The sequence below is a fragment of the Stigmatopora nigra genome, chromosome 6 (genome assembly GCF_051989575.1).
Source record: "Stigmatopora nigra isolate UIUO_SnigA chromosome 6, RoL_Snig_1.1, whole genome shotgun sequence".
Classification (NCBI taxonomy): Eukaryota; Metazoa; Chordata; class Actinopteri; order Syngnathiformes; family Syngnathidae; genus Stigmatopora; species Stigmatopora nigra.
The window spans coordinates 3,553,154-3,580,612 of record NC_135513.1 but is presented as its reverse complement, the minus strand read 5'-3'; the positions used below and the strand labels follow the sequence as shown (position 1 = coordinate 3,580,612).

Here is a 27,459-nt window from a genome sequence, read left to right as displayed (position 1 = left end):
AAAAAATATTAATACCATCATGTCAATGCAGCTTTAATGGTCAAGTACCATATGTCCCCATTTCTTGCAAAAAAGGAAGTGTATTATTGATTATCATGTAAATCTGTGAAGATTATATATATATATATATATTATATATATATATATATATATATATATATATATATATATATATATATATATATATATATATATATATATATATATATATATATATATATATATATATATATATATATATATATATATATATATATATATATATATATATATATATAGAGAGAGAGAGAGAGAGAGAGAGAGAGAGAGACAGCACTATAATAAATAAAAATATGCATATATATTTGTCAATATTTCAGATTATTAATAGTTTGGAGCACAAAACTACAAATAAAATAACACCCATGTAAATATAGATAGAAGGTTAACTGTCAGACTAAAAACAGACGACAACATAACACATTCAAGCTTAAGTCAGTGCAATTTCACTAAACTCTGCACGTGATTTAAAGACTATGTAAACAGGGTTGGCAATCAGTGAACAGTTTCCAAAGGAAGGATGCAACAACAGTGGGGTGTCCCTTCACTTACTGGAAGTACTTTGTCTTTCAAAATACTAACCTTGTTTACAGATTCACGATTAAAGAATGCTATCGATAACTGGTGACATAACTTTATATCAACTACTATCTTTCATACAATTAACAGAAAAAGATAAGCGCAAGACAGCAAATGCATGTTTTCTCTTGACTTACAACATGATCATTCATTCTCTATTTGTACTCAACACCGTATTGTGGGTTAAAAACCAACTAGGGGTTCACGCTCAAAATACAACAAAACAGTGCTGCAAAGCAGAATACTGGTATAATTTCAATACTTAATATAGTAAGTTTGTTTTAATGCTCTATTAAAACCTTTACAAAAGAAGAAAATAAATACTACGAAACAGATGTCATAGTTCAAGATAGTTGAACATGACTTGCTATCCAAGAACATTTGCAAAAAAGAACAAAAAAACACCGGTGTCAGTGTGCAGTTATATTCTGTGACACATTGACAAATTTCCAAGTGCTGAAGAGCTGATGCACTTCATTTAGTAATGAGAACCTAGCTCAGGCCTGACGTACAAATGTTTGAATGCAGAGTTCCGAGGCTGGAGCAGGAACCTTTATGTCTCCCATGGCTTCTCCAGCGTTGGTGCAGGACAAAGTCATAGTTGGAGGTGGTGCACATAGCGTAATACACGTTGGATTTGTCGGGGATGTGGAGTTCTGAAATGCAAGCAATGTTATGTTAAAATGACCTATAGCTGGGCGCTAAAACGACAATGATAATTATCGTGAAACATTTTTTGTCAACAAATATATTTAAAATTCTAAAATTTTAAATTGCAAGTACACCACCCGATCACCACAGAGAATTGAGATGCTGTTGTGAGATGAACGCTAGTTCCAGACCAATGCTCAGCAGAAGAAGAGGATGTTGGGGAAACATGTTTTTAGAGGCTAATACAGAGCATGAATGCAAAAGGACAAAAACACAGCTTCAATAAGCGATTATGTGATGCAGGACATCACAGAGCCACACAAAGATTCAAGTGAATTTTCCCAAAATGTCCTTAACCCACTGTCCTCATTTGAGGACAGCCTGTACTATTTTTCCAACTTGCTGTCTAGGTGTTTCCCCATTTTAGATAAATGTTCTGAAAACGTTGCAAAAATATAAAATTTGTTAACTTTGGTTAAAATGGGTTAAGTTTATCCAAGTTTGTTTTATTTTATTTTTTTGTAATAGGCCATATGTGAGGCACCTTTACACCGTTTCTTTACATGAGGCTTAAAATAGTCTGCTTGCTAATGGTGATGATGTCTTCAGTTGATTATTTTATTTATTTCATATTGCACAGCAACTTTTGGTTTGAAGGTAAATTTAGAAAAATAGAGACATCTGTCAAAATTTCTGTAGATTTTATTCTTCACTTTTCATAGTGTCAGGAGGGAGTAGTCTTTCCTCTTTTGCACAAGAAACCAACAAAAATACTTTTTAAAAGCATCATTTTTCATATTGTATTGTCTTTTAAAATAAGGTAACTTAGTAGTTACTTTCATCTATAATCCTTATAAAGCGTGATTTTGGGTGTGTGTGAGTGTGTGTGTATGTTAATATTCTCTTGCTACGTTTGCCCGAACCATGTAAAGTAGAGAATTGAATTTTTTTATGGCGGTTAGAAACGGCTGTCAAATCCTAATTGACGAGTGATTGAATGTCTTTACCTTCTCTAAGCGTGCAAACTCAAGCTTTAAAAATATGCTAGCTTGCTGCTCTCTTGTGGTTGTTTAAGTTAGTTGCATGAACTACGCAACAGCATCGCCTTAGTGTGACTATTCATTTTCATCATATTTTCACTTTGGTTTTCATTTTGTTGCCAAAAATAACACCCAAACATTGCTTAATTAGGTAAAATTCGCTAAGACTATGGCAGCTGCTGGGGCTGATGAGATTGAGGAAATGTGTGCTATTCGCATTGGCCGACAAGCTAGTAGGGCTGTTTTGGTATCCTACTGATGATTTAGCAGATTGAATTTAACTGCTGAATTGCTTCTCATATCATATTTGTACATTTTGCTGGATTGATTTGAAGTGCTGAAGTTCCTCTGTAGCATACCTGTACATAATTGTATATACGTTTGCTGTGTGTAACCGAAATTTTCCTTTCTCATCTAACCCATTATTCAAATCAGTTTTTTTTAATAGCGCAACAAATGTCTATTGGTTCTTTTGGCTTTGCAGGTCCCCCCAGCTTGAATTTGAATAGGGAAAGGAGGAAATAAATTTATTTACTTATTTACAGAAATTTGAAGTTTCAAATTTGCCACCATTAATTAATGACCTTTACATCTCTCAAGTCTACACAGTAAAGCCGTGCACTGACCTCCGAGATTAGTCTGTGACTAACTCAGTTTACTTGCATCTAGAATTATGACATTCTGGAGCGATTTAATGGAGGTTTGTTTGACACTCATTCATGCCATAAAGTTTGAGATGTACCATATTTACCTAATGAGACTTACAGCTCAATATACCACGAGCTCAGGGGTGGTCAACTCCTCCACAACAACTGAATCAAATGCTCAACTCATCAGCAAGCTGTCCGGAAGCTTGATAAGGATCCCGATTATTTGATTCAGGTTTGTTGATGGACGGAGATATGGTAAACAGACTGGATAGCGGCTTTCGAAGACTGGAGTTGGCCACCCCTGCATTATCTGATACTGAATTCATCATACTGTACTGTATGAAGTTGTACCGTTTCCGTTGTTGAGCATTTGGCAGAGGGTGAAGTCCTGACAGCTGAATGTTTCCTCCAAGTTGTGTTTGTCCAGAGCCCTCTGAATGATTTGAGGTGTGTGATCTTGACTGGTTAGCTGAAGGAAAAAGTAAATAATATTTTGTGAATGATGAAACATTGGGTTACAATTAAGCTACATGTATTATGACTATATTGTACGATTCAGTTCGTAGAGTGTGTGAAATTTGGAAGAGACTGCAATATGTGGCCGATAGCACAAACACACTCCCAGGCACCTAAACACACCAAGACGTTTTCGGCAATGATGTAATTTTTCGGTCAGTAAGGCGAAAATTTTATTATATGTAATAATACTTACGAATATTGCAAATATGTATAGTTTTCACAAACAGCATATACATTACAATCTATCTAATGAAATTTTATCAATTCAATTTGTAAATTTCAATTTTAACCAAAGTTCTTCCTATTTGTTCATTCATTCATTTTCTGAACCACTTAATCCTCGCAAGGGTCGTAGGGGGTGCTGGAGCCTATCCCAGCTGATTTTGGGCCAGAGGTGAGGGACACCCTGAATCGGTGTCCAGCCGATTGCAGGCCATTTTGAGTGTTCATTCAGCCAACCATTCATGTCTTTGGAATGTGGGAGGAAACCGGAATTCCAGGAGAAAACCTACGCAAACCCAGGGAAAACATGCAAACTCCTCAAAAGAAGACGGACCTAGATTTGAACCCAGGACCCCAGAATTGTGAGCCCCAGCACTGATCCGCCGGGCCGCCTACTCCAATTTGTGATGGTTAATATAGCATGTATATTTAATTAACTTTATTATTTAAAAAGGGAAAAAAGTTTTTCTGCATTTACGCGAAGTTACCATAAATCACTGATTTTAAGCATTTGGGATTTCAGTGTAGTTACACATTAATATTATTAGTAGTATATTTTAGATTTGGGTACAAAAAAAGTTGAAATGCATTAAAAATGGATCAGAGTAATTTAAGTATACGTCTTTTTCATTCATTGATCTCCCCTACCGCCCATCCCCAAAAGGATTGCGGGGGTTGCTGGAGCCAAACCGAGCTGTCTTCGGTCGAAATGCATACTAGACGCGAGACTGGTCGCCAGTCAGTTATAGGGCATACAAACGACCACTCACTCTGACAATAACGCAGCCACCGACCGAGTGGGAATCGAAAAGAGACTACCCGAAACAAAGTCAGGTGGAAGAACCACTACACCATCGGATGGCAATTTTTTGTCCGTTTTTGGATAATAAAAGATAATAGGAATATAAGTGTTGCTTTTTTTTGCAACACTATGCTACTTAAATTCTTGAAGGAAATGATTTTTAAAAACCTAATTTCAAAAGGGACAAACTTAATTCTTGAGGAAAATAACAAAATAACTTCATTTCAAAGGGACTAACTTTAAATTAAAAACTTTTGAGTTTTTCCTTTTACAGTATAGACAACATTCCAGAGCTTAAGGTATCAATTAGGTTGTTTGTTTTAGCTTTGGTAAAGAATAAATGGAAGCAGGATTTTGAGGAGTATCAGAATGACCACTTATTTCTCTCTCACCAGAATGCTTTTGTAGATATTGCCATTGTTGACACACTCAATGCTGACTCTTATGATACACGAGCCATCGAGCTGTTTGTTGTACACAGGCAGCACCGGCTGTATCGAGAGGCTTGAAGAGGAGGATGAGGAGCAGCTTAGGTCGGGATGTGAGGAGCTGGAGATGACTGGAGAGGAGGATGAGGACATGTAGTCCTCGTTGATGTTGTGCATTGAGCTGGAGAGGGACTATGGAAGAATTGAGAAAAAATGACCGACATTTTCACCAGTTTAAGTGCTCAGATTTTTTCAGTTTTTTTTTAACTAAACAGGCACACAAGAAGACAATGTGCATCATGGCCTTACCTTGAGTTTTAATCTGAGTGCGGATGAATGAGGGACGTTGAGGTCATCTGTGTCTGAACTACTCGAACTTGAAGATGACACACTCATCTGGTCAGCGTTAGCCTTCCGCAGAGAACAGTCACTTGTTGCCTGTGAACTGCGCACAAAAATTGTAACTACGTATATTTTTCTGTGTAAGGAATGACAAAAAGTATAGTGGTGCCTCTCCTTAGGAATGCTTCTAAATACAAAATTTTCAGCATACGAAACAAATTGATTTGCAAATGACTGTTATGAAAACAAGATGGACAAGGTGGGTCGACATCCCAATGGGAGACCTCGGTTCAAGTCCAGGTTGGTCCACCTATGTGGAGCTTGCATGTTCTCCCCAGGCCTGCGTGGGTTTCCGCTGGGTACTCCGGTTTCTTCCCACTTTACAAAGACATGAATGGTTGTTCTGAATGAACACTCAAAATGGCCCATAGGTATGCTTGTGAGTGTGAATAGTTGTGTCTGTCTCCCCATGCCCTGCAATCGGCCCGAAGTCAGCTGGGATAGGCTCCAGCACCCCTCGCGATCCTAGTGAGGATGAAGCGTTTCAGAAAATGAGATGAGAAAAAAAGATCTAAGTTACAAAATATCTCAAAATGTTAAGAAATTTCCTGTAAATTTCCTGTATCCTTTATTCTGCATAGAAATTGTTGTGCCGTGCTTTATAATCTTCCTACACTCTGCTGGCCTCCCTTTGGCTGTCTTCCAACAACTGCCTGTTTTTTTTTTTTTAAATTTCAGTGTGGCAACAAACTTTGTACTTCACTTAAAATTACTGGTGCGAATGAAATCTATAACCGTCTGTTTCATCCACCGATGACGGCTATTGCAAGTTGTATTTAATTCTGAGTTGATTTGAAATCATAATATGTAGGACATTGGGTGGGGTAGTGGTTAGCACGTCAGCCTCACAGTTTTGAGGTGGTGAGTTCTATCACAGGTCGGTCCTCACTGTGTGGAGTTTGCATTTTGTCTCGGGGCTTGCATGGTTTTTCTCTGGGTACTCTGGTTTCCTCCCATCTCCCAATAACATGTAATCTGGACACTAAAGAGGACACTTTTGCCACATGTTGTGATAGTGGATATTATTTTTTTAAATGCAGTTGTACAATAATTTGCCCGATAAAAGAAAGGTTAGTGTGTAGGCTCCACAGTCTGAGATCGAGGTTTCGATCCCACGTCCGGACCGTGCTGTGTGGATTTTGCATGTTTTCTCTGGGCTTACATGGGTTTACTCCAGGTACTCTGGTTTCCTCCAACACTCAAAAAACATACATAGGAGGCTGGTTGGACACTCTAAATTACCCCTCGGTGGGAGTGTTAGCATGATTGGTCGTCCATTGCCTAGCCGCCAATTCAAAGTGGCTTTAAATAGGGATATTTTGATGGTAAAATCGGATGCCTATTTTGGTGCTTAATGAGAGTCCTCCATTTGCACCGTTTTAAAAAACTTCCGGGGACTCATTTCCATACTGTGGAGGTTCTACCTTGGGTATACTAGTGTGTTTAATAAATTCAACATCAGCACTACAGCTTGAAGAAACTTGTAATATCGCTCCATATCTGCAAAAAGCCAGCTAAATTAATAAGTGCTAGTTTTGCAAAAGTTTTATGGTAATCGAATAGGCAAACCTCCTGTTCTTACTGTAGTGAGTACATGGGTTTACCAAAGCAACAGTGCCATCTATTGTTCATCTCTCCACAGTTCTTTCAATCCCAAGCAGGGCTTTGGCCACAAAACAAATTTTGTAGGTGTAAGATTTTTATTAGAAACCAAAGGGAGAAGTCCTTAATAGGCAAGTAAGGATTTTAAGTGCCCAAAAGCAGGCACGTTAAATTTTACAAGTGACCAGAATGGTACTGGAAGACTTTTTCAGGCCAGGGGGTCAGAAATTTGGTCAGGCCATCCATTTTGCTATCTATCAGAAATTGCTATTTTGGGGTTATGTGCAATGCACGCTTATGTCATTAGTGTTTGGCATGTATTTATTTGCTCCCTTTGTCAAGAAGGTTTCAATCATCAATGACTAGAACACTTAATAAAATGTATGTGGTAGGGTTCAATGGGACGATTAAAATATGTTCCCGCCAAAAAGGTATCCAAAGTAGCTGTGATTAATGTCACAGGGTTATTGGGGTGAATATCGTCTGTTAATGCAATGAGAACAGTGTTGGGTTTATTCTGTAATACTATTATATATATGTGTATTTAATGTGCAATCTATTTAATTAAATGTCAATAAATAAATATTAAATAAGATGTCTGCCTGCAGTGATTGATAATTACATCGGAAGGGTAATTATTTATGAACTTACCAAACAGTTTTCCAGAGAAATCATTAAAATATGCATCGCCATATAAGTACATAAATTTACAATGCAAGAGATAGCAAGAGTGATCTCAATTGTTATGGGTTCTACTTAACGTGTAGGCTTCCAGGACATTTTTGCAACACATAATTTTAGATTTAGGAATAAACATCATACTTACGAAGCAAGCTTCTTATTCGGGAAATGACCGCTCCATAAATTAGGAGAATTCGGACATGGATCGACGGGAGGTTCGAGCTCACGGGATAATTCATAGCTGTAGAGCAGAAGAAAATAAATTTAGAATAATGTTCATTATTCTCTCCACACACAGAATCCTCTAACCTCTCCTGATCTGTAAGGAGGAGCGTGTATGACTGCAGCCAGTTGGTTATACGAGGGTTTACAGTAAGCTGGTACTGAGAACAGGAAGCTTGCAGTTGACGAATCTGAGACAGAATCTCACACTCCTAAATGAATAGAAAAAACTAACACATTATTATTTTAAAAGTAGACTGTTAATAAAGACAATTCAAATGAGTGGGCAAAGCCTACCCGCCTCCGCTTCTCAAAGTTGATGAGTCCACCCTTTTGGCCAGAAGAAAACCACAAGTGAATTGGAATGGCATGAAAAAACAGTTGCATCTATTGACTTGGTCTAATGCATGGGACGCTCACCTCCACCGAGTCTGGGAGAGCTGTGTCCAGCATAGTGAGGACAGTCAGGTAGGAGCCCAGGTAAGGTACACTTCCACCTTGATCCTTCGGAGATAACAATGTTTATTTTTTCAGAGCGCACAATTGCACAAGGTTGGCTTTAAAAATGAATCTGATTGACCCCAAGGAACTCAACTCCTCCACCTAGGGTAAGACCTGGTCCCTGACCCTGAGTGGACAGGGCACCTTTTTCCTACTGAGGACCATGGTCTCATAATTGATTCTCATGCCAATCACTTCACAGTCGGCTACGAATCATTCCAGTAAGAACTGGAGATCACGACCTGATGAAGCCAACAGAACCACATTATCTACAAAAAGCAGGGATGCAATACTGAGGCCACCAGACAGGACCCCCTCAACGCCACAGCTGCACCTCGGTATTCTGTCCATCAAAATGATGAATAGAATCTGTGACATAGGGCAGCCCTGGCTGAGTCTAAACCCCACCGGAAACGTATTCGACTTACGCGGACAAGACTCTGACACGATCACATAGGGTATCAGGAGATTTTAGCTTTACTTTCATTCGTTACAATTGATTTAAAAAAATGCCTTAAAATGGCATGAGTGATTGTGTGACAAAGACTCACCACTTTTTTGGAACCCAACAGGGGTGAACTGGAGTTGGTGCTGACCTCTTGCCGAGTCCCACACTGTGTGAAAAAATCACATCAGCTTGGAGTGAATACGACCAAAAGAATTTTCCCATGTGACAAAATCTAGGAAATGGTAGGTGACAACCCAACAGATAAATTACATAACAGTTCTTTCCCTGCTTCATCATCACCTGCTGATAGAGTGCAGACTGAAGAAGGGGATTTGCACACAATGTTTTCATTCTAGGTATTTTTCTATTTGCTGCAGGGCTAATGATAACCTAAATAAATAGCCTTATTGTAACACACATGTACCAACATTTAGAATAATAAAGCATGAGACACGGCTGAAAGCTAAGCTTTTTCATTCAGTCAATAAAGTAAAGGTCAGGCAGAAAAAAAAGCCTCAGGTGAAGAAGAGAGTCACCTGGAAATAATGAAATATAAAAAAGGGCCAAAACCATAAGAGCTTAAGAATTGAATCAGTTTTCCGATGATACCTTTTTAACAATGACACCCGCTGTTGGGTTTATTCTGTAATACTATTATATATGTGTGTATTAAATCATTTCTTTGTTAAATCATTCTTCCAACTGTTCGAAGAGTGCTCTGGGTCATAAACAGTCATCTAGTCCTCTCACAAGGACTGTTTATCCAAGGAATGTTTATCTGACATCTCACCCAGTCTTGGGCTCCGAGGACTGTTGATCTTGGTTTGCAGCAAGGAGTCGCCAAGGATTTTGACTACCAACAGATACGGATATCTGCCACTTCCAGCAACACTCGCATAGTGTTCATACATCGTGACGCACTCCGGGCTTCTTTATGTAATTGTTATGTAATTGTTATGTCAAATGAAGGTGTGATTGTTTTAATCCAAATGAAGTTTGATTTTAGTTTCCTCTTTTGTTATTGTTAAAATACCTTGATTGTTATTATAGTTACAGATGTTGTTTTTGCTTACGCATGTTGGATTAATCAATAACCTTGTAATTGTTTTGATTTATGGCTTTAAAGCCGTACAGAAATTACTGTTCGGGGAGATACTTTGGGGATCAGGAGGAAGTCTTGACGTATCTACCCTTGTAAGGTTTTTATCAAAGATGCAATCTATTTAATTAAACGTCAATAATTGAATAAGATGTCTGCCTGCAGTGATTGATAATTATATCGGATGGGTAAGTATTAATGAACCTATCACCCCTCCTAAGAAAAAAACAAACAAACACAAATAAACACAACCCATTCTGGTAGCACCATCAAAGTACATAAATGTTACTTGCCTCTGTCAGGATCTCTTGAGTGGCCAGTTCACAGTTCTCATCAGGAAATGTCTCACACAGATGCTTGAAAATAACCATACTTTCCCTGAAAACATGACATAAAGGCTTTGTTGACTGTTTGAAACTTGTCAAATTGACTGACAGGACCATAGAGCCATATCATCTCTCACTTCTGTCTATGGCTAAAGCTTACATCAGAAAATACAATTTCCTTTGTTTTGTTGATTAGAACGACTATATTTGTTTAATGTGTAAGTATCTGTCATTTTTAAAATGTATTAGGGAAACTGTTACCAAATAATTTCCCCAAAATTTAAGATGATTAAAAAAAAAAAACATTTTAATAATGTTTGTGCTCCAAACAGAGAACCTTTGTCACTACTCAATTTCCTGGTGCACCTACTAAATTAACACGCACTTTATAAATCGTAACGCATAACCTAATTTCATCTAAAAAAAGAAATACCCTGATGAAACATGTGTACTATTCCTGAAACTATATAAGTTACTTGGGAGTTTTCATTCATTTCCCATATCGCTTTTCCTCACGAGGGTTGCGGGGGGTGCTGGAGCCTATCTCACCCAACTATGGTATACACCTCCACCCCTAGAATTGTTTGCCAGCCAATTGCAGCACTTGGAGTTTTAGGCATTTTAATTCATTATTTTTTTTTCTAGTTCTTGTACCAGAAAAAGGACAATGTGCACTTAGCTTTAAATTTGTCTTCTTCTAACCATTTAAATGTTACACTGTTCTAGGGAGTAAAACATAGCACTTTAACTTCAGATCATTGTTACATTCCCAGATTTTCTTGCCCCTAGTTTTGAAATGAAATATAGTACCGTATTTTTTCGCATATTGATCGCCTCCACGTCAAAGCCGTACCCATAAAATTGCCTTAAAATCGTTGAATTTTACAATTTCTCTCGTATAAGAAACGCCCGATTGACAATTTTCACTTCCATATTCATGGTTTTGATAGTGAATACAAATATGTTACTTTCAAGGCAAAATCTTAAGAAAATTCACATCTCATCTCATTTCATTTTTTGAACCGCTTTATCCTCATTAGGGTCGCGGGGGTGCTGGAGCTTATCTCTGCTGGCTCCCGGCATGAGGCGGGGGGCACCCTGAATAGGTGGCCAGCCGATCGCAGGGCACAAGGAGACGGACAACCGTGCACACTCACACCCAGACCTAGGAGCGATTTAGAGTGTCCAATCAGCCTACCATGCACGTTTTTGGAATGTGGGAGGAAACCGGACAACCCGCAGGAAACCCACACAGGCCCGGGAAGAACATGCAAACTCCACACAGATGGACATGTCCTGAATTTGAACCCAGGACCCCAGAGCTGCGAGGCTGACGCGCTAACCACTTGCCCCACCAGGCCACATCCAAAATAATAAAAACAAAGTGTTATTTGTTAACCCCTGGTAATCAAAAATTAAAGTCCTAATCCAGGCAGTTCAGTATCAATTGGAATTTAACCAGAAAATGCCATTTCACATATCCTCTCTAAATGTACTGTATTAATGACTGTATTAACTTAATTCCTTTTGAACCGATTTGTAGGTTCCTCACTTGCAGACAGCCTCCCAGGTCTTCTTCAGACGATACACAGCGTTGGACTGCAGGGCTGAAAGGATGGCTCGTAGGGAAGAAAAATTTCTTAGCTGCCTGCAGGCCTGCAAGATGAGAAAATGGTTAGAGTTCTTGCCAATTTGACCGATGTCGTCGACGCACGCTTCTTTTCCACATGCTGACCTGTGCCACGCTAATCCATCTCTCAATGACGCGTGCTCTGCAGGATGGACTGCTGTGAGAGGAGTGAAGACGCCCAGGTATGTTTTGATGGCAGAGGAATCCAAATGGTGATCTGGATGACGAGATGGGTGAGGAAGTAGAGGGGCTCGGAGAAGGCGGGCAAAGCAGGGAGGTGATGACGTGGTTGGTAACAGTATTGAATTGGGCAATTGTAGCCCGGACGGTGGTGGGCAAATAACGGTTTTCCTTCTTGTCGCGTTGAGACCATACACAGCCCAGGCAGTGGAATGGTAATACTTTCACAAAAAGTTCCTGAAAAAAACGTGATCAACAAATATTGACAGATTCTTGGCTTTAAGAGTAAAGTGATGGAAAAAAAACTCACCATGTCTAATCTAGTGAGTTGTTCCGCAAAATCAGAGACAGGGAAGCTCATAAATGTTTCTCTGTCTCTCTCCTTGCAGCAGAAAAGGCCTCTGTCATCCAATGACGTAAACTGGCAGTGATCTGTCAATTGCACGCAAGTGTGAATGTCGACCACACACTCAACAGGGCGCGAGTCGGTGAGACTTCAAGCATTGAGGCATTAAGGAAGACAGTAATTCATTGCTGTAGCAACAAGATACGGTACCCTAATATACTTCGTCGACTAATCATACTAGTAATTCGATTATAACTAGATTAATGGCCCTTTTGCAATTACTTTTAACAATATTAAATAATAGCAATAATCAGTAATACACAGGTTAAGTTAATTTGGCCATGTTTTAGGTAAAAATAAAGCCACAATGAATGATTGTCTACTGCAAATATAACATTTTATTACAACTGTTGTATTCTAAGTACATTAAATGTGTTCAAATAAAGATTCTCAGTGTGAATAAAAAAAAACATCTCAAGCAAATCAAGAAAAAAACATCTCATTGAAATTGTAAAAAGTGCTGCTGGTTGACATGTATGCAAAGTGTTGATATAAATGGGTCAGTTACTCCTATATATTCTTTCTACAAAAATGTACCCCTTTTTTTCAAACGAAGAATGTAAGCACTAATAGTAAAAAAAAAATAACTCAATGAAAAAGCATTGGGATCTACAGATCATTCAACTTTAATCGGGGTGCTGAAAAAATGCAACGCTCTGCCCAGTGCTCGCAGAAACATTACAAAGAGGGAGTTGCAACCAGAGACATTACAAAAGAAGTTGCGGGGGAGAGAGCCAGTGCCCCTGATGTTCTTATGAGCAGCCAACGGGAAGTAATATATACTCCTCGTATTAGCGATCGCTCTGGCATTAGCGCTGAGTGACGTTAAAAAAAAACACAACGCTCTGCCCAGTGCTCGTAGATATCTGTGCTACACGAAAGAGATGCAGCTAAAAAGACATTGCGCTACAATGATAAAGTGCCTCTAATGTCTTGGCCACCTGGCTTTCTTGTATCTCAATTTTTTTGTCGTATCTAGAGATAATTTTTTGCTCAAAATTTTACTCGTATCTCAAAATGCTCGTATGTCGGGGTCCTCGTATGTCGAGGTACCAGTGTACGGGTTGATGACGCCACAGATAGCGGTTGACAAGATAATTAGAAACTTTTAGAAAGAATGGGAAAGAAACAGCAGGTGAAACTTGAGGGTGATCACATAGGAAAACGCCCAAACCACAACAAAACACGACTGACACGGTAAAAAAAATATGATTGTGGCTCGTGTGACTAAAAAGCCGAGTATAACTGGTTAAAAAAAAATAGCAGTAAACGTTACCCTGTTCCTGGAGCGTTTTCAGCAAAGTTGCCGCGGTTTGAGCCAAGCGTCGAAAGCAGAGGCGCCGGCGCAACTTGGCACATAGGAGCCGGAGAGTCTGGTATTGAGGGGGTTCGTGGAAATCGGCGTTGTATTCCCCCAACCACAGTTTGATGACTGGGAGCAATGCACTATGCAAAAAATCAATACAACAATGCTCAACAATGAAAATACCCTATTCACATTAACTAATAGTAAATCACTCACCTTTGCAAGCAAAAGGTGGTTGAGTCGGCACTGAGAAAAAGAAAACGGTCTTGGTATTAGGGGTGCAGTAAACACAATTTTCTGTCCGATCAGGGATTTTTGGGAAGACGTACCTGCCGATGTCAACTTTAGCCTACTCTTTTTTGTGCCCCTTATAAACAACAACGTGAGCCTTTACCATTCCAGTCAATGAAATTTCCTGACTGCAGGATGAATAAAGTCGTCTAATATAATCTAATCTAATCCTGATCAATTGTAAATAATAATCAATGGCTCAATTGATTGACTTTGGTGGAGGCAGGCACAGGCTCTATTCCTGCTCGGTAGCAGTTTGGTTGGGAGTGTGATTGGTCGTCTGTTTCTGTGTCCCCTACGACTAACTGGCGACCAGTCTAGGATGTAGATGCTCACAATAGGATAAGGCACAACCACCTGCTAACTTGTTTGGGGGCCTCTTTTCCACAATATCAGAAAACTTGCCACTTCCCTAACACGTCTTTGAATACCTTTGTAAAGAGGCGGTCCCCCCGACCCCTCCTCGCTACTGCGCTCCCGCAATGCCCCGCCCATTGTTTAAAGGTACCTTTACACGAGGGAGTTGCGGCGAGAAAGACACCTGGCTGTATGCTCGTATATCATTATTTGTCTCGTATCTCAAAGTGAATATTTGCGCTGAATTTTACTCGTATCTCAAAGTCCTTGTATGTCGGGGCGCTCGTATGTCAAGGTGTTACTGTAGTTGAAAATTACGTTTTTTTTCAAACGACCAAATTCTAATTTTCTTGACCCAAAATTATAATGTCCCCAATCTGCTCACAACGATATATCACCAGTAGAGTTTCCCGTTATTGATAGTGCATTACTTTACTTACCGGCATGGTAACATAGGGAGAAAAAGAAAATAAAAGCACTTGAATAATTCTATTTCTTTCCCATTGTTTTGAAAATATTCACAGAAAGATTGCACAAAATACAGGGTGTGCTCATTTTAAAAACATCCCGGACACGATTCGATTAGACATTGGAGGAAGTGGAGGACAAACCTGTTGTTACCAGCAACATATGTATGAGGGTAACTGTTTAACAAATAACATTACATTCACTCTTGTACTGGCATGAGAACCCCAACTTCTACCTCCCCACTAAAAACAACAGCAATCTAAGTTTTTCAATTAGGAAATTATGAAATAAAAATGATCTTCTGAGGCTGATGGAGAAGGCTCTATGGTGAAGGTGACGACATTAGGGAAACATCTTTGTAAAGTTCATATATATATATATATTGCAGCAATTAAATACTATAGGGTTTGTTAAACATAATTGGAGTGACATCACGAGCATGACGATTGGCATCTTTGGACTTTCATGCATGAATCACCTGGCAGGCATTTATGAACTAGGTGAGACATACCCGAATTAACCACTAAAATCAGGCCATACAGGTTAAATTACATTCTATCTTAACCTAATAGATTCCATTTGCAGTGTTTTTGGTTTTAGTGTAATTATATGACATCTTTCCACATGGCTAGCGGTTCGGCATTTCTGATGTTGGGTTTTATTATCCACCACAAATGCTGTTTGCAAGTGAATTCATGTTTCATTCATAATGTTTTTTGATGAAGAGAAAAGATAAGTGTTTGATTCATTTAATAGTTCTTAATGCAGGTTGTGAATTGTTGATTTATTCTTTGGCTGGCTTTATTCTTTTTTTTCCCAGGAAAAGATTTTAGGTTGTTTCCTCACCTGACATGTTTCACCATATTGCTTCCAACTTAACAATTAACACTGAAACATGTCCGTAAAAAAGGAACAAAAAACAGTCAAACAATACTAAAAGAAGACAACATGAACTGAAGAGAACTGTTTTGCTTTATGTCAAGATATTGTAGATGTGAATTGATTTGGATTTGTTTTATGACGGCAAAATGTGTAATAGAAAAGAGTTTGACGTCTAAGTAAGATCATGCAGGTGTACCCTTATGAAAGGTATGTTATAATGTAAAAACCTACAAAAATGTTCTCAATTGAAATAGAAAACCAAGACATGGCTACACAATTGCAAAAACCAAGCTCGTTGGAACAATAGGTAAATATATAGATAGCAGTCAAATCTTAAACCCACATTTGTTAGTTTGTCTCTATTCAGTGAAGGAGATTCTCACCTTTGGAAAAGCAGCTCTATGAGGTTGCTGGTAGAGGTAAAGGCTCTGTAGGTAGAGAGGAAAATATGGACGTAATCAGGTTCCTGACATTCGGCATCCAGAAGATGAGTAACCAAGTGCTCCAATGTGCCAGCTTTGAGCCTGCGCAGCTTCACTGTTTGGTAGTGGACATAAGTGGAGTCCGTGGGTTCTCCCGCCATTGCCATGTTTTCACTTGCCACAACAGGCTCTCGACGCAGCGTGATGCCAAACACGGCTCCGCTCTCATCTTCCTCCCTCCATTCCTGCACTTGGCCCTATCAGATTAAACCAAGTGATCGTGTTAGTGTATACAACAGACCCTAGGGCACCATGGCAATGTTACAATAACAACAACAACAAAACACTTTTAAAAGCACATTTTCTAAATACCGGCAAACAATGATTTTTGTTTGGTGGTGATATGTGTTTTTAATTTTTCCTTAGGGTAATTAAAAAAAATCAAATAAAGAAAAATTTCTCTGACAATTAACTTTTGAAAACTCCCACAGGCATAATGGATATATAGAGAAAATAAACTAGTAATGAACAAGCTAACTGATCAACAAGATCTTGATATTTTGGGGATTGATGTTTTTTTTACTCTGAACCAGTACAGTAGTCCCTTGAATATCGCGGATAATGTAGACCAGACGTTTTTTAAATATTACAGCTATAATATTATAAAAGGACTGTAATGTATTAATATCTAAATATAATATAGGATATATAAAAAATGTAAATACTTTAAGTATTGTGCTCACAGTGAATATACAGTGGTACCTTGAGATTTGATCTTAATGCGTTGCGGGACTGAGCTCGTATGTCGATTTACTGATAACTCAAATGAATGTTTCCCATAGAAACAAACTAAAAACAAATTAATTTGTTTCAACCCTCTGAAAAAACACCAAAAGGACAATATTGGATTTTAAAAACATTTTTATTTGTTCTAATTCGCCATCTATTAACAGAGTAACAAATAACTAGTGGTTTAATAGTACTAAAATTAGACGGGTTTTGCAGAGGGGAGAGAGAGAGGGACAGGGGGGGGGGTAGGTGAGAGGGAGGGGGGGACCTTTTTGGAAGGCAACACGCTCGTAACATAACATAAACAAATTTAAATGAACTTGGATTACAATGCAGACACACTCAAAAATAATCTCAACCTAACGTTTGACTAAACTTAATAAAAATTTCTTTGTAAATTTTTATACCCTTCTTCTCGGGCGCACAAGGAAGATAATAATAGGGAATTGTGACAGCTTGTTTCTTTTTTAGTACAAATATGCTTTTGCCCAGGACATGAAACTGTCAAGACGATTGCCATATTCCATGGCTATGACCATGTTGTCATCAATCTCAGTGACACTGCTTTAAACTGTGAGCTATTTTGAAAGTTTCTTGCTCAGACCACGTTCTTCATCATTATAGCCGTCATTATTTGGGGTGAAACTAAACTTCAACTTCCCTCCTTGGCGCCGTCCGGGCATCAATTGCCCATCCAGGAGGTCTATTTTTGGATAAGAGCTATGATGTCAGCCCGCAGCCCAGATTTGAATGGAACCTCAACTTCCATGTTGGTCCTCCACGAGGACCCCACAAGGGCTCTATTTTTAGACAAGGGCAATGCCGTCCGGCGTAACATCGCCTGGGGCTTGCGCTTTGAAACATTTCTGGGAAATTACACTTTCCGTTCCGTAATCACGAGGCTCCCATAGTCTGCTGAGTAACCTCTATTTTCGGTTCAGGACCACGGCATCCACCGCAACGTCACCCAGGGCTCACTTTTTTTGAAAAAAATCCACCGTCACCGAGGTTCTTTGCTGCTCAGAAAGCTCTATTTTCAGATAAAAATTACGGCTGCACGACATTTTTTTTGGGTGCTGAGTTGAGTGGTTGTCCCCCATCTTCTGGTATTTTCTAAGAATTTTTTTGCGGGTTTTGTATGAATTTTGACATTTTTATGAACTTTTTTATGCTTAATATAAAAAAACCGCAAATGCTAAAGCCGCAAAGTGGTAAAATATCACTACCTTTTTTTTTTAATGGAGTATGTTCATTTTTTTTAATGGAGTATGTTCATTTAAATACCACTTGTCTTAGTCAAGCTCGTTGGGTCCTACAGCCTTTTCCAACTGGTGTCACACGAAAGGGGAACTACACCGTAAACTGTTCGGCAGTCGTTCATAGGGTACACATAGACGTCGACAAGCTTTGGCACCCAAATACACAAAGGCACAGAGTAGAAATTGAGCCCATGCTGCCCATCGGGCAAAAGAACCACTGCTCCGACGGCACACGATCTACTTGCCGAAAGCCATTTAGCCGACTGACGTCCGGCCGAGGGGGCATCTGGCCGAACGTAGAATTCGCCGAACGACTAATTATCTGACGACTAGCCAGCCGAAGGACATTGTGCCGACGCGCTTGCCCCGCCCCCAGCCGTGTGTGTGTACATGTTTTTCAACCTCGGCCCGCGAGCCATATACGGCCCGTTACAGATAACAACATTCATTTAGAATAACAAGGGCATTTATTCACGGCCAAAGAAAGTAGTCATAACAGTAAGGACGATAATCACAGAAGAAAAAAGGTATTTATAACAGTAAATACCGTAATCTACACCAGCATAGAAAACATTGAGAATAATCTTGGAATTAAGGTTCTAAGCAAATCCTTTTGAATATAAATTTCCTAAAATAATGTTATCTGTAATGGACCCTAAACAAAAACGTGCTCGCAAGACAAAAAAGTGGAGAGGTTGGTTACGTATACAAAACAACACTGAAGAGGTTGAAAAATATGTACACACACACGACCGGGGGCGGGGCGAGCACGTCGGCACAACGTCCTTCGGCCGGCTAGTCGGTCCGCCAATTTGTCGTTCGGCTAATTCTACGTTCGGCAGATGCCCCCTTGACGAGTTGGTCCTCGGACAGACGTCAGTAGGCTAAATGTCTTTCGGCAAGTAGATCAGCCACGCCAATGGGTGGCTCACTACAATAAGAGATGCAATTTAGCATGGTGACAAAGCTACATGTGCACAGCAAATCTCATGACAAACGGAGTCATTTATGATAATGGTCGAATTGAATGTCATCTCAACCAATTCTTGGAATTTAGCCAGTCATCTTGTCAGTTGATGAAATCATGAAGCACTACTACGGCGGTCTACAACCATAGGTTCTAGATCGGCGTGTGGCTCTTTAGCGCTGCCTTAGGGGCTGCCTGGAAGTTTTCCAAAAACGTTTGAAAAGGGGGAAAAGAAATATATATTTTGTTTTAAATGGTTTCTGTAGGAGGGGAAACATCACAAAAACATTCTTAATGTTTTCCAATGCTGCAAGAATGTGAAGATTATTAAATTTCAACATTTCTATTAACGAAGATTTGCATCATAGCCTGTGACACACACTTCTATCGGCAGGCCTGCCCTGCTAGACGTCGCTGCTGTAAACAAACCGGTGATAGATAGGCCATAGATCCCAGGGGGAAAAGAGAAAAAAAATTAAGAAAATAGAGGATTCAATATTCCTTGGACCAAATCATTTTTAGTCATTGCCAATGTGGAAGGACTGCCTGAATTTTCACTTTGTAGTTGTCAAATAACAAAAAGAGTCATGTGGAAAGACATTTCAAAGTAAGACATGCTAAATTTGCAGCCGAGTACACAGTTGGGAAAATAAATTATCCATTCATTTTCTGAACCTCTTATCCTCCCAAGAGTCGAGGGGGTGGTGGAGCGTATCCCAGGTGACTTTGGGCACCGGGTGGGGAATTGGTGGCAAGCCGAATATAGGGCATAAGGAGACGGACAACCATTAAGGCTCACACGCATAACTAGGGTTAAATTTAGAGTGTTCAAGCAGCCTACCATGCATGTTCTTGGGATGGGAGAGTAAACCGGAGTGCCCATAGAAAACAGACACTAGCCTACCCAAACCCCTCGACCCCAGAACTGTGAAGCCCACCCGCTAACCTTTTGGTTGAAAATAGCTAAATATGGATTGAGGGGGCGGCCCAGTGGAGCGAGTGTTTAGTGCGTCGACCTCACAATGCTACGGTCATGGGTTCAAATCCAGGTCATGTCCAACTGTGTGGAGTGTGCATGTTCTCCCCGGGCTTGCGTGGGTTTCCCCCGGGTACTCTGGTTTCCTCCCACATTCCAAAGACATGCATGGTAAGCTGATTGGACACTCTAAATTGCCCATAGGTATGGGTGTGAGTGTGCATGGTTGTCTGTCTCCTTATGCCCTGTGATCAGCTGGCCTCCCATTCAGGCCCTGCCTCTGGCCCGGAGACAGGCTCCAGCACCCCCTGCGACCCTAATGAGGATAACACGGTTCAGAAAATGAGATGAGATGAGGTGTTCTTGTATGCTTTTACCACTGCCCCATCACTGTAGGGCGATTTCCCCTTCAATTAAATTTGGCACTTATTAAAGTGAAATTATGGACAAAGTCAACAAACACGTCAAATATGAAAATGAAATTATAGCCACTTGGGGGTAATGCTTAAAAATAAGCAACACGCTAAATTTTTCACAGCTATTCTCGAAAATTCTCAGTTGTACAGCAAATATGCCGGATAATTAATGACTCTTGTTGAAATTGATTTCCTGCAAATTACAGAAAAAGACGTCAAATCCAAATTAACATTCAACATAGATTTGAGGTAGATTGCCATCAATGGCAATGAATGAGTTAATTCAAAGCATCTCTGAATTAGGCAGACAACTAGACACCAACTTTCTGGCCAAAGAATCTGGCTGGGACACTTTTTCTACAAGAGAGTAGCTTGTGTTTCTAAAGTGTCAGGGGTGTGGCTTGGACACACCTAGAGTCGAGAACATATCTGTTGTCTGAAAAGGTAACTTTAGCTCTTTCACTTCAACAAATCAAAACGTCTAACATGCGAGGAAAGTTAGATCACATAGCTAATGGTTTTGAACTGAAAAAAAAAAACAATTTAATGATGCATTTTAGAGTAAAATGATCATTTAGTAGTGCAAGAAGAATTCTATAGAAGGTTATTGCATTCACATTTTTAAAAAAAATTAAAACCCGAGCAATTTTTCAAATTAGTTGGAATTAGTTAGTTAATAGTTGGAAGTCTCGCGATAGACTCATTCATACCTGTTAGACCAAGGGTCAGGAACCTTTTTGACGAAGAAAGCCACAAACAATTCATATTTTCTTATGTTATTCCTTGTGAGCCATACTCCGAATTTAAAAGTGAAAATACATGTCAATGGGTGCCCTTTTTTCGTAATTTCACCACTTTTAAAGTGGGAAAAAAACTCTGGAGACTTTTGACAACATTCTTATGCAGTTGCTAATCAATGAGTATGCATTCTGGAAGTCTAATGCAAAAAAAGGGAAGATTAAAGCAGCTCTAAACGTAGTATCTCAGCCCTTTCACCAGCGGTTTCTGTATTTTAGCTCACAGGTTAGCGGAGAGACGTATGCACCCATCAAAAGAGCCACATGTGGCTCCTGAGCCATAGGTTCCCTACCCCTGTGTCAGCCGTTGCAATGTTTACCCAAGAAGAGATTTAGCTTTGTCCATGCATACAAGATGCTGCAGTTTAATGCATGCTGGTTACGTTGTGAGTCAACAGACGACCAGTTGAAATTATAAATAAAATACGGAGCGGCTACGGTAAGCAACTGAGAACCTGTCTAAAATCTCGCGAGATTTGGAAGTCACTCTCACACAGTGACGTGGAATATATACATAAACAGTGGTACCTCAACATACGGGCAATTTGAGATACGAGTAAAATTTTGAGCAAATATTTATCTTGAGATACGAGACAAATTCTGATATACGAGGAGACAGCGGATGCGAGAGGCTGCTCTTAAGAACATCATGGGCACTGTCTTTCTCCCCACAACTCCAACGTGTAATGTCTCTGCGAGCACTGGGCGGAGCGTTGCATTTTTTTCAGTGTTTTTTTCCCGTTAGTCAGTGCGAATGGCATATATACTTCTTCTCGTTGGCAAGTGGTCATGCATTATCCTATTGTGAGGACATTTGTGTGCATCATGTTCGGAAAATTTTGAAGGCAACACAAAAGCAAACGACCCTTGATAGGTTGCATCTGAAAGTCAGCGTGGAGGTCAGATAAATAGAGCCAATAGAGAAGAAAGGTAACAACATTTAAAACAAAATTAGAATTAAGTTTAGTGTAAGGTTAGATTAAATTTGTTTTGAGTGTCTGCATCGTAATCCAATTTCCTTTTAATTTGTTTTTGTTATGTTACGCGCACGTTGCCGTGCAAAAAGTCCCCCCTCTCTCTTACTCTCAACCCCTCTCTGTCCGTCTCTCGCCCCTCTGCGAAATCTGTCTAATTTTAATAATATTAAACATATTTGAGTGCTATTAAACCACTAGTTATTTGTTACTTTGTTAATAGATGGCGAATTAGAACAAATGAAAATGATTTTCCAATCCAATATCCTGTTTTTGGTGTTTTTTTAAGAGGGTTGGAACAAATTAATTCGTTTTTAGTTCATTTCTATGGGAAACGTTCATTTGAGTTACGAGAAAAACAACATACGAGCTCAGTCCTGAAACGCATTAAGCTCGTTTCTCGAGGTACCACTGTATGTGAATGAATTGCAGATGTTAGGGTTCCAGGACAAAAAAACTGCAATTGCACAAGAGTATCATAAACATAGTAATCAGATCACAAAAATTATCCGAAAAAATCTCTGGCTGTATTACTTCAAGTACCCCTGTTTAATACAACTAGCAGCAATTTTTCAAGACGTTATACACATAGGGCGGCCCGGCGTCTTCATGGTTTGAGCATCTTAGTGGTTTGAGCAGGGGTGAAAGAAGAAAATGAATGAATGAATAAATATTTTAATAAAACATGACACCTACCGAACAACAAAAATAAAGCCCAAATTGTTGGCTTTTCCCAAATTCTAGCTTTGTAATCTTAATACATAGCGATGTCAATCTGAATTGTTTTTCTAAACCGCTTTGGTGTAGGTTTCTGAGAAACTTGATGATTTTTTATCAATTCCTCATCTGCTCACCAAAAACACATTCACGCCTTTACCAGATTATTGACATTGCACTTTGAATGCATCCAGATAATTGGAAACTATATTTTACAGCCACAAAACCCGACAGTCCGAACAAGCAAACAGGACAAAATGTTCATTATAGTCTGGCTTTCAGTGAATCGAAGAAAGAGCTTTTGTTTCACTAATGAGATTCTGGCCATCGAGAAGCAATCAATTGAGCATCATTCATTCAAGTTTACCCATGCATTCTTTGTTTTCCACAAAAGAAAAATAACAAATAGGAAAACTGAGCCAGAAAAAAAATGCAATTATTCCAAATTAGTCACTTGAATGGTGAGGAGGTGACAACCAAACAAAAAGAAAATTCCCTAACTCAGTGATCCGTCACTCAGTATTCTATATGTTGACTAGGCTTGCTTGACCTTAAACTTCATCATTTGCACACTAGAACATGATAGAATATGCATTTCCAGGAGAGAGTCAACAGGAGTACTATGAACGCACGGGGTCTTATTAAAATAATGTTGTGAAGAGTTGGAGTAAACACATAAATTCATCAAAAAGAATTTGACAGCTTTCCCTAATTACAAAATACTTTGGCTCTCATAAAAGTAATTAAATACAGTATTTTTTGAGACGACGATCTCCAATTTGAGTATTTTTTTCTAATTAATATTGTCTAGTAGAGGCAAGATCTTCAGCCCGAGCCTGAACCAGACCCGACACGGAATTATCTGGCTGAAAAAAAATTATACTAAAATGATGTGTCATCTCTCTCGCTGACTTTTTAAAAAATAAGTATATGTTTCTAAAAATGTGTACTCAACAATGTGTGGATACTAAACTAAGAAATACTTATAAAATTTCCATTAGATGAAATAGCTGCGTAACAATCTGGTGCCAATTTTAGGAAGCAACGGCAGCGGCCTATAATAATGGTAATTAATCATGATGAAATGATGATAGTGATAAGATGGCGGCGCGCATGGGTGTGGCGACTCTATGCTCTCCAGTTTGGTGTTTTGTTTTTCTCAATCTTATTGTTATTTACTAACTATGAACAGTCGGCTTGCTTCCATTTTTCTTTTTTTAACAGTCACCATAGATGAAGTTTATCGAAGGAACTAAAATGGGGAACATGACAAAACTAAATATGAAACATTTGATCTGCTGTAAATTGTTTACAAGCGAAGCAGTGGCTTATTTATGACCAAGAACTGCCGATCTACGTAAATTGTAGTCAGACTATTTTAAGAGAAATCTTAGGAACAGCAGCAGTATGGTGGTACAGTATCAACTGTCCACAACGGCTACCTTAGGGTGGCTGGGATGCAACTGCCCCCCACTAAAAATGTTATAAAATGAATAATTTAACTACTGTATTTTCACGACTATAAGGCTTAAAGTCTTAATTTTTTTCCAAAATAGACAGTGCGCCTTATAATCCAGTGCGCCTTATATATGGAAAAACAGAAACCCAAAATCGAAAAACCACCACTGTCGGATATTAAAAAAACAAACGCCTGAACTGAAACAATACTGTTAAATATGCAGATACCATCTTAGTTTACAAAAGCTTCCATCACATAGCCCCCCCCCCCACTGCAAGATTTTATACAAAAAAAATCCAATACACCAACAATGGCTGGCTCTAGAGGTGACTGTAGTGAGTGCTTCATACCTGGAAGTCAATAGCAATTACCATAATTTCACGACTATAGGGCGCACTTAAAAGCCTTACATTTTCTCCAAAACAGACAGTGCGCCTTACATATGGAAAAAATGGCATTCTTTGGGGGTGCGCCTTAAAATGGCGCCTTATAGTCCTGAAAATACGGTACTAAACAGGAGCCACAGAGCTAGAGCATGCTCTACACACGTCACGTGAACACCTTCCTCTTAATAATCCATCCCTTTTACAAGTCTGCATCTATTTTTTTAAGTTAAAGACAGGAGAACTGAAAAGACAAACACACAGCGGTAAGGCTGTGGTTCGGAAAAGCTTCAAATTGATTGTTGAATATCCGACAGAAACTTGCATTGGCTTTGCTGAATGTAGTTTATTAGCTTTGCTTTCAGACGAGCATGGAAGACTGGCACCTCGATGCTGAGCAGGCATTTAAACATTTGAAATCGTCAAAACTCTATATTATCTCGTGTCAGGAGTCCCAAGTCCTCCCTTATAAAATATGAAATTTCGGGTTTGCTTTGGGCTCGGGCCTGCAAATCAAGTTAATTGCTTTGGCTTGGACAGGCCAAAAAATAATACCCTGGGCATGGGTTGGGTTAGGCCGGAATTTTTTGGCGAGATCTTACCTCTAATGTCTACAGAATAATTCTTTTCTTTTTATTGTTTTCTTATATTTTTCACTAGTCATGTGTTCAAAAAAAATGAGTCATTCTTTCAACCAATTTCCCACAATCTTTTGTTTCTGGGCTATTAACTAACTTTGACAAGCATTAGCTGTAAACTATAAAAAGCCTATTTAAATCAATAAAGGGACTTTATTTATATAAAGATGGAGACCTCAAGACAGAAAAAAAGTCACCTCTCTATAACACGGAAAAGGAATTAAGAATTCTCAGGAACAGAAGTAGAACAGTCGAGAACAACAACAATAATTAAACCCACATTCCTCTTACCTTGAAAAATAATATTACATAGTAAATCCCCAATATCATTGAAATGTTTATATGTGACTGACTGCAGCAAACAGCTCACCTCATACTGTTCTTCAGAATCCAACAGCTGGAAATTCCTCAGCCATACCACCGGCTCCATGTCAACATGGTTATCCACTGAGTGATTTAGCCCCAGTAGTTTCTTCATCCTGCTCATCTTCGTGCGGAGGCTGTGGGGCTCCCCTCCATCACTCACCGGAAAAAGAGTCCTCATCTCCCACACTATCTCATGCACACCACACAGGGCCAGATCTCGCCCACACCTGCAGTCTCATCTGAGTTGGAGAAGAAAAACGGTGAACAACACGCTGCACCATTTTGTCAATTATCTTCTGAAGGAGTTGTTAAACTCTGAGGCTAAAACACCTATCTCTATAATACAAATGGCTGACCGGTGTTAAAAAAAGTATATTGCCAAGAGACACCATGTATTAGCTTCTACAACAAACCCATCTCATTTTCTGAACCACTTAGTGTCACAGGCGGGTGCTAGAGCCAATCCCAACTGTCTCCGAGCCAGAGACAGGGGACACCATAAATCAGTGGCCAGCCAATAACAGTGCACAAGGAAATGGACAACCATACACACTCACACCAATACCTAGGGACAATTTAAAGTGTCCAATAGGGCTACCATGCATGTCTTTGTGCGGTGGGAGGAAATCACACAGGCCCAGGAAGAACATGCAAACTACACACAAATGGACATGGCCTGGATTCGAACTCAGGACACCAGAGCTGCGAGACCGCCACGCTAAACACCGACCACACCGGGCCGCATGAAGAATTGTACACACAAATTATGTTTGAAAAACGTCTTTAGACTCACCTTACTCTCGACGTGCGTTGATCTCGAATCCTCTGTAGACGAATACAGTATTCCTCGATCTTCATTTGTTAAGAATGGAGTGACAAGAACTGTGGACTGACTGACTGCTGTGGGTGGGTGATGCATGTGTGTTGGAATGGTCTCCTCCCTACTTGGCTGGTGTTGAACACTCCTACGTAATCATTACGTTCAAATTGTATGATTTCTTCGCGACACTTCCCTGTTCAGAATTAGCATTAAACTCTAGAAATGTTCGCACGTCTCTTTACTTCTTGCATGAAAGAATCATTTTCAACCAATCGTACACGTAAATTACAAATGAGTGGTGTCAATGGCGACTCCAAATACAGAGGAAATAAATGTTGGTTCAAAATAACAAGCAGAGCAAGGGACACGCACAAATTAAAAAGGGGCGGTGCAAAACAAAAAGTCTTCGGTAGGCATGGTTAAAAAACGTCACATGATTTAAGGACGTTAATGGATAGATATAGAAATAAATATGGAAATAAATATGGAAATAAATATGGAAATAAGTATGGAAGTAAATATGGAAATAAATCTGCATGTGAAATATAAAATCTATAAATAAATACATAAATGAAATAAACAAACAAACAAATAAATAAATTACCATTGTGTAGATAAGTGTCAAGGTAAATATGTGCATGATCGTTTTTGCCCTTTTTTTTACTTATAAACTTGACTTATTAAAGTTGCAGACCAATTTCACAAAAATAAACTAAAATCAAATCACAGACGACACAGGTTGACC

General features: G+C 39.3%; 1 protein-coding gene across 1 annotated transcript; it reads right to left on the bottom strand.

Moving 5' to 3' along the window:
* Window positions 1-275: 275 nt before the first annotated feature.
* On the bottom strand, window positions 276-27,085 carry LOC144198589 (ral guanine nucleotide dissociation stimulator-like 1). The gene is made up of 18 exons (XM_077719694.1): window positions 26,688-27,085; window positions 25,899-26,133; window positions 16,115-16,410; window positions 13,950-13,979; window positions 13,704-13,873; window positions 12,332-12,453; window positions 11,947-12,258; window positions 11,764-11,867; window positions 10,179-10,263; window positions 8,890-8,952; window positions 8,258-8,341; window positions 8,135-8,167; window positions 7,925-8,049; window positions 7,761-7,856; window positions 5,240-5,375; window positions 4,895-5,122; window positions 3,311-3,428; window positions 276-1,274 (listed from the first exon to the last, which is right to left on the bottom strand). The coding sequence occupies exons 2-18, from the start codon at window positions 26,070-26,072 to the stop codon at window positions 1,111-1,113; spliced, it is 2,340 nt and encodes a 779-aa protein (XP_077575820.1). The 5' UTR covers window positions 26,073-26,133; window positions 26,688-27,085; the 3' UTR covers window positions 276-1,110.
* Between the last annotated feature and the right edge of the window lie 374 nt (window positions 27,086-27,459).

Bases quoted from the DNA above. Each gene is read 5' to 3' on its own strand.
- LOC144198589 (XM_077719694.1), bottom strand. From the start codon at position 26,072: ATGAGGACTCTTTTTCCGGTGAGTGATGGAGGGGAGCCCCACAGCCTC. The intron at 12,454-13,703 runs GTAACGTTTACT...TGCAATTGACAG, and splicing joins GAAAACGCTCCAGGAACAGG to ATCACTGCCAGTTTACGTCA. The intron at 3,429-4,894 runs GTGAGAGAGAAA...TTTTTCCTTCAG, and splicing joins ATATCTACAAAAGCATTCTG to CTAACCAGTCAAGATCACAC.